The 6000-nt window shown below is 45.4% G+C and overlaps 1 protein-coding gene across 3 annotated transcripts in view; it reads right to left on the reverse strand.

The window, feature by feature from the left end:
* Nucleotides 1-5690, reverse strand: part of LOC128326839 (sodium-coupled monocarboxylate transporter 1-like) — a 94091-nt gene extending 88401 nt beyond the window's left edge. The window contains exons 1-2 of one of the 3 annotated variants that reach the window (XR_008308310.1): nt 4728-5450; nt 3099-3164 (exon numbers count right to left, since the gene is read on the reverse strand). Coding sequence is in view for 2 of the 3 variants with exons in the window: in XM_053254526.1 (XP_053110501.1) it covers nt 3099-3164; nt 4728-5105 (444 nt within the window). In the remaining variant the exon portion in view is untranslated. Of the gene's footprint in view, nt 1-3098; nt 3165-4727; nt 5451-5484 lie in introns of those variants that run through there. The other 2 variants (XM_053254527.1, XM_053254526.1) reach the window with 2 other exon arrangements.
* Between the last annotated feature and the right edge of the window lie 310 nt (nt 5691-6000).

Genomic DNA, 6000 nt, shown 5'->3' on the forward strand with positions numbered 1-6000 from the left:
TTTCTCTGGCATGTTCTTCATGTCCTGCTGTAGAGTAAAGGTCAAGTTGTGCCGTCGAGTCCTGTTGTAGGGCATCCCATATTGAATGGTGAATTTTTGCCATGCAGGCCATGTAATTTGCCATTTTTATGGAGAGAAATGCAGTAGAATACACTCTCCTACCCATAGTATCAATCTTGCGGCCTTCCTTTTCCACTGGCACCGATGACATCTGCCAGTTTTGCTTGAGGTAGTAAAGTCAATAACTAATGAGGTTGGTGTCTGGTGTTTTAATAGAAAAGAACCTTCTTTGCCTTGCACCCAGTACAAACCTTCCAACCTTTTAGATGTTGGGGTCCTACCACTGAGTGTTTCTCATGCAGACTGTGCAGCCTTTGTAATAACTGGAAGCATTGGTAAGACAACAGGGTGTGCAGATTGAGAAGACACCATAAAGTCATACGCAGGGTCTTTAATTTCTGAAGTCTGCTGTCACAACTTCAAACCCAAAACCACAGCCATCTCAGACATCGGTACATGATAAGCCTTCAACTCCTCAGTAGGGGAGATGGAACGTCTAGGTAGACAGTCTCATCCGGAGACAGATCAGAAGGGTGTTCTGTTTTTGCAGACTCCACAGCAGAATCAGAGGAAGACCTATAATTTTCCCCTGAGGAAACTCAAGTTTCTTCTCAAATTGGCTGAACTAAAACATCCAAACCAACTGTCTCCTGATCAGAGTCATAGTCGATAGAGGCTACTTGCCCAGCTTTGGCCAGAACAGGGTGCCTGAGAAACAGCCGTTGAAGAAGGGATAGTTTGTATGCAAAAGACCAATCAGCAGCAGAAGGGACTTTAAAACAGAGTATCCCTTTTCTGCACTTGTGGTGCAGACAGGGCCTCCTTCAAATGAAATTGCACACACTCTCAGCTCTCATCATAGTCAAGGAAGCAGATTTCTGTGACTTCCACAAACAGCAGTCCTCATAATTATGTAGGAGACACGTAGCAGCAATACATTTGGATTTTCATTGGTCTCCTATGACAGGAATGAAACTGAAGAGAGCACAGCAGAGAAGAAGGCGAAGTCCAATAATCTGAACAGTCACAGAGCTGTGTGCTCTGAGCAAATGTCCCAGGTACTTGCCTCAAACTACAAGTATGATCCAGGTGCCAAGGCTCCCTTGGGAATGAGTTTTTCAATGGAGACACTGAGGGAGACTTCGGAATGGGAACAACATCCTCCCCTACGTCATCCTCCGTCGAGGCTTTGGCTAAGGAAACCTCTAAATGTTGAAGCTGAGGGGCTGCTTTCTGAAGAATCAAGCAAGGAGCAGGTAGTCACTTAAGGCAGGGATCCTCAATGTTGGGCCCCCAGATGTTATTGGACTTCAACTCCCATAATCTCCAACCAAAGGCCACTGGGGCTTGGGATTATGGGAGTTGAAGTCCACTAACATCTGGGGGCCCAACACTGAGGATCCCTGACTTAAGGCATTCCCCTGTAAGGGTACAGTTCTCTGCATCAACGTTGATAATAGACGTTCAGAGGGAAAGCTAGCCCTGTGCTAGGGCTTGTGATGCCGCCGATGTTGATAAATCCAACAATGAGGACAGCCATCATAGTGCTGTCTCAGTCACCATAAGAACTGGGTTCAAGGCTTGCTCCATCAGTACCGTGGTCAATGTTGATGGTCACTGTGAAACTGACAGTGAAGGAGACTATGTTGTAGTCAACATGGGTGATCCCCTCGATGTTGATATGCACATTGGTGTCGACAGCAGTGGCATCCATGCCACTGGTGCCTAAACCCCTGTAGAGGATGGAGCATGGAGCTAGGTTCTTGATATCGAAAGCTCCATCAGCTTGAGCAACCTATGCTTCCATGTCAGTGAGACAGAATGTTTATCCTCATCCGAGGGCCTCTTCTTTTTCTTGTGCTTCTTCTGATGACTTCTGGAGACAGAGTCTTTAGAAACCTCCACAGGGTGATTGAATATATGTTCGCTCAGCTTCTTGAAGTGGAAGCTGATACCGATGTAATGGCCGGTGTCAACACTGAGTTCGACTTTAACAGCAGTGAATGTAGAGATCGTGGCATCGGAGTCAGGGGACGAAGAGCTTGCTTGTACATTGCTGTCCTGAGTTGAAGGGCCCAGTTTTTCAGGGTCTGGAAATAAAAGGACGTGCAAATTTGGCAAGTCCTAGTATTATGATTCTCACCTAAACAGAGCAAGCAGGAATCATGCCACAACTATTTCCCACAACAAGCTTTACACTTATTTAAAGTATTTCTAAAATCTATTGAGAAACAGGAAATAAATGAGCAGAGACATTTTAAAGTGGTGATTCTCTTATATTTAGCAGGGGGAGAGCAACTGGCAACTGGTTTCTGCTGAAAACAGGGACAAGCTTCCCCTGAAGCTTGTCTGGGAGTGAAGGATACATATTTGATCAAATATATCAAAGATGTATATCTAATAAAATGATTGTGTTTCCAGAGATGGCTCCCTGTTAAAATTTATGTACCACCTCAAACAGATGTCTCTAGGTGATGCACAAATTATGCATTGGTGTAGGCACTCTTGATGGGAGTCTTTAGAAAGATAGCAATTACATAATGTAAATAGTATTTTAAGTACAGATTTCCCTACCCAGGGAAATTAAATACAGATTTCCCTATCCAGGCACCAAAAGGGAAAAAACACACTTTAAAAGTGTGAGGTGTATGCAAATAAATAGCTAATTAAAATGAATCAGGGAGTGCTCCTAAACTCCCTTTCAAAACACAAGTGTTAATCCGGTATAGCAATGAATCCACTGAGAAAGGCAGAAAGGATTTGTGGAAAATAGGAAAGGGAGGGAGGCAGAAGAAAGAAACACCAAATCCTTAACTCCAGAGAGCATAATGTTTATACTAAACCAAGATGACCAGCAGTCTTCCGATATCAATTTCTGATGGATCTTTAATCACCACAAAAATCAATGGAACTAGTCCAGAGTAAGGGCAGCTTTGAAAGTGACACTGATATCTAATATGTTATGTACTATTTTATTTGCTGTAAATCATTTTTGTAGCATAAGATTATGGATCCTCAACATTTTGTATCGTACTTGCCGTTAGTCCCACATACAGCACTGCTCCAGTCAGACGCATAGCTTTATTATATCGAAGTTCCAAATACTGCAAAAGAAGCAAGTTACTTTTAGATTCAAAACATATTGTTACACAATTGTTACTTAATATGTAGAAACAGCAATCATATGTAGAAACAGTAATCAAATTTCTTTTAAAAAGCAAAAATGATGTTTAATGCTAAAATACTATGCACACTTGCAAATCAATTTCCATTGAATTCACTGGGACTTACTTCCAAGTAATCATCCATGGGATGTAATTAAACATTACATCAGGCAAAGCTTCCAAATTTTAGTTGTTTTAAATAAAAACGAACTGCTAATTTGATAAGGCTGAGGACCTCGGACATTCCTGCCCCCCTATTATTTTCCTGATATAAATCACTCTCTTCAGTGTGCTATTTGCTCCACCAGGGAACTTTATAGAGAAATATGTAGAATTAGCTGGGCTGGGCTTAGAGCATCTGCACCGCTAGTTCTCCCCCCCCCCCCCGCCTATCCACTGCCATTTTCTTTTTCTGCCCGCCACACAGGCACATACAAGTTTTCAAGTTGAGAGCGAAGAAACGCATACACACAAATGGAGGTTTTCAAGTGGGGATGCGACTTCTCTCACATGTGCACACATACACGATTCATGGTGTCGGGTGGGGGGAGAAAAGTGGCTTAAGCAAGGGAAACAAATCATACACAAACAAAACAAAAAGATATGGATTGGGGTTTTTTTTCCTGTTTTAGTTTCCTTGAAGGAGACAAGCCCAACAGCCAGCTTCCACCTCCCATTCAGAGCCTCCTGGTGGCTTCTGTGCTCTGCAATTACATTCAAATGCCAATTTGAATCCAATTCAGATTTGTTGTAGATGCAAGATGTATTTGGAGCTGTCACTCTATATCTTTTTTTTAGTTTCGGCTCTGAAAAATCCATTTAGGATGGATTTCCCCAGAAACTAATGTGAGTTGGTGCCTACTTTGCCTTCAAGGTCTGCAGCTGGAAAAGCTTCCGTTTTAGAGCACTAGAAAGGTTTATATTGTAGGGACCTGGGTGCTGGGAATCTTCATCTCAAGCTACCCAATACAATTCACAGGATCCCCTGGCCTGTTCTGATTCAATGGGGCTTTCTGAGGGTGCAACCATCTGGGATCTTCTTACACCTGTGACTTCACCAAAGGTTTATGGGGATAAGCTATAGTGTTACAGTTATATAAAATCAAAATTGTTTTGAATGTTGTTTTTAGAATATTGTTTTACAAATTTTAAATTGTGTTTTACATTTCTTGCTTCTAAATTTTTGTTTTGTTTTGCTTTTGTTTTTAATTAATGTTTTACTTTTTAATCTTGTTGTAAACCGCCCAGAGACATAAGTTTTGGGCGGTGTAAAAATATGAATGAATGAATGATGAATGAATAAATAAATAAATAAATGCCTTTCTAGGAACATAATATATGTACTCCAAATTAAGTTCAATTTGTTCCTTGTCCTTCAGACTTTACCCTGAAGTGTGTACAGAATTGTAACCTTATTTTCTAGTATACTTTAGCAGTATACACTGACACCAGCATATTACTCCTTTTGCTCGACAGATGCCATTTTCTTGATCTCCCTCCTACCTCGTAGACGCTGGTGATCCCCAACCGGTAGTAGACAGGTAGGAACACTTCAGCGCTGATCACCACCACTAAGATATAGGACAAAGCAAAGAGACCGAACTTGACCCCAAAGATATAGATCTCGGCCGGGGTCCCCAGCACTGTCACGGCAGACATGAAGCTGGCCGCCAGAGAGAGCGCGACGGGCCCACACCTGAGTCCCCGGCCGGCCATCAGAAAGTCCTTGTGAGTTCTAAGGGTGCCCTGGTAGGCGCAGTAAATGCCGATGATTGCAGAGCTTAACAGCATAGCTGCGAAGACAAAATAGTCCACGGCGGCGAATCGGTCAGAAGGCAGGTCGGGGTGCAAGGTGGGTCGCGGGGGAATTGGCGGCGCCATGGCGCCCGGAGCGAGGCGGAGGGGAAGCCCTCCTTCCCGGACCCCGGCGGCAAGTGCTCAGGCGGGTAGGATGATCGCCCGCCCCCGCCCCAATACGCAGCTCCCCCGACCAGTCTTGCTCGCTTTGCCGTGCCTGCTCCAGCCGGACCTCCCGTTACCCAGCAGTCAGGCCATGCCCCAGGCAGCCCCACTATGCCAGTGGCCCGCCTCAGCCCATGCCGAGACTGAGTCCGCTGCGCTCGCTTTCCCGCACGGCGCTTCGTTGAGCGGCGCTCCAACCGACCGCGGAGTCTTCCGCTCGGCACGCGCCTTGCGCCCCCCGCCCTCCCAAGCTTCCGTTATTCGAGCTTCGCGCGCTTGGTTGCTGCTGCGCACTCGCCTCCCTCTCTGGACTGGCTGCTGCTTGTCCTCCTCGGCGTCGATCAGCTTTACGCGTCTGCGACTGCTGCCTCACCCCCTTTGTCATGCTGCTTGCTGCCACCCATTTTCTCCAAGCTGCTCCAAAAACCCGTCAGTTGCATCTAAGGCCTCCCCGTTGCATCTCGGTGCTGCACACCTCGTATCCTCTTCTCCGCGCCCTCTGCTTATTCAAGTTTCGTGCGCCTCGCTACTGCAGGCACCTCTCTAGATTGGCTTATTTTCCTCCGCGCTCTGTTTTACACGCCGCCTCGTTCTGTGCGTTTCACCCCTTTGGCATACTCACCACCTCCTTTTCTCCAAGGCCCTCTCAGCTGTATCTGTCTCCCATCTTTACCTTCCCTAACTCCACTGTTATACTCTTAGTCTTGGGAATAATTTGTAATTGCTTGTTTTCAAGGTACCCCCCTCCCTTTTAGGCACACACCTCAAAATAACCGGCCCTTAATACAGTGGAGCTTCCTCCACACCTAGGATG

This window comes from Hemicordylus capensis, chromosome 5 (assembly GCF_027244095.1).
Source record: "Hemicordylus capensis ecotype Gifberg chromosome 5, rHemCap1.1.pri, whole genome shotgun sequence".
NCBI lineage: Eukaryota > Metazoa > Chordata > Lepidosauria > Squamata > Cordylidae > Hemicordylus > Hemicordylus capensis.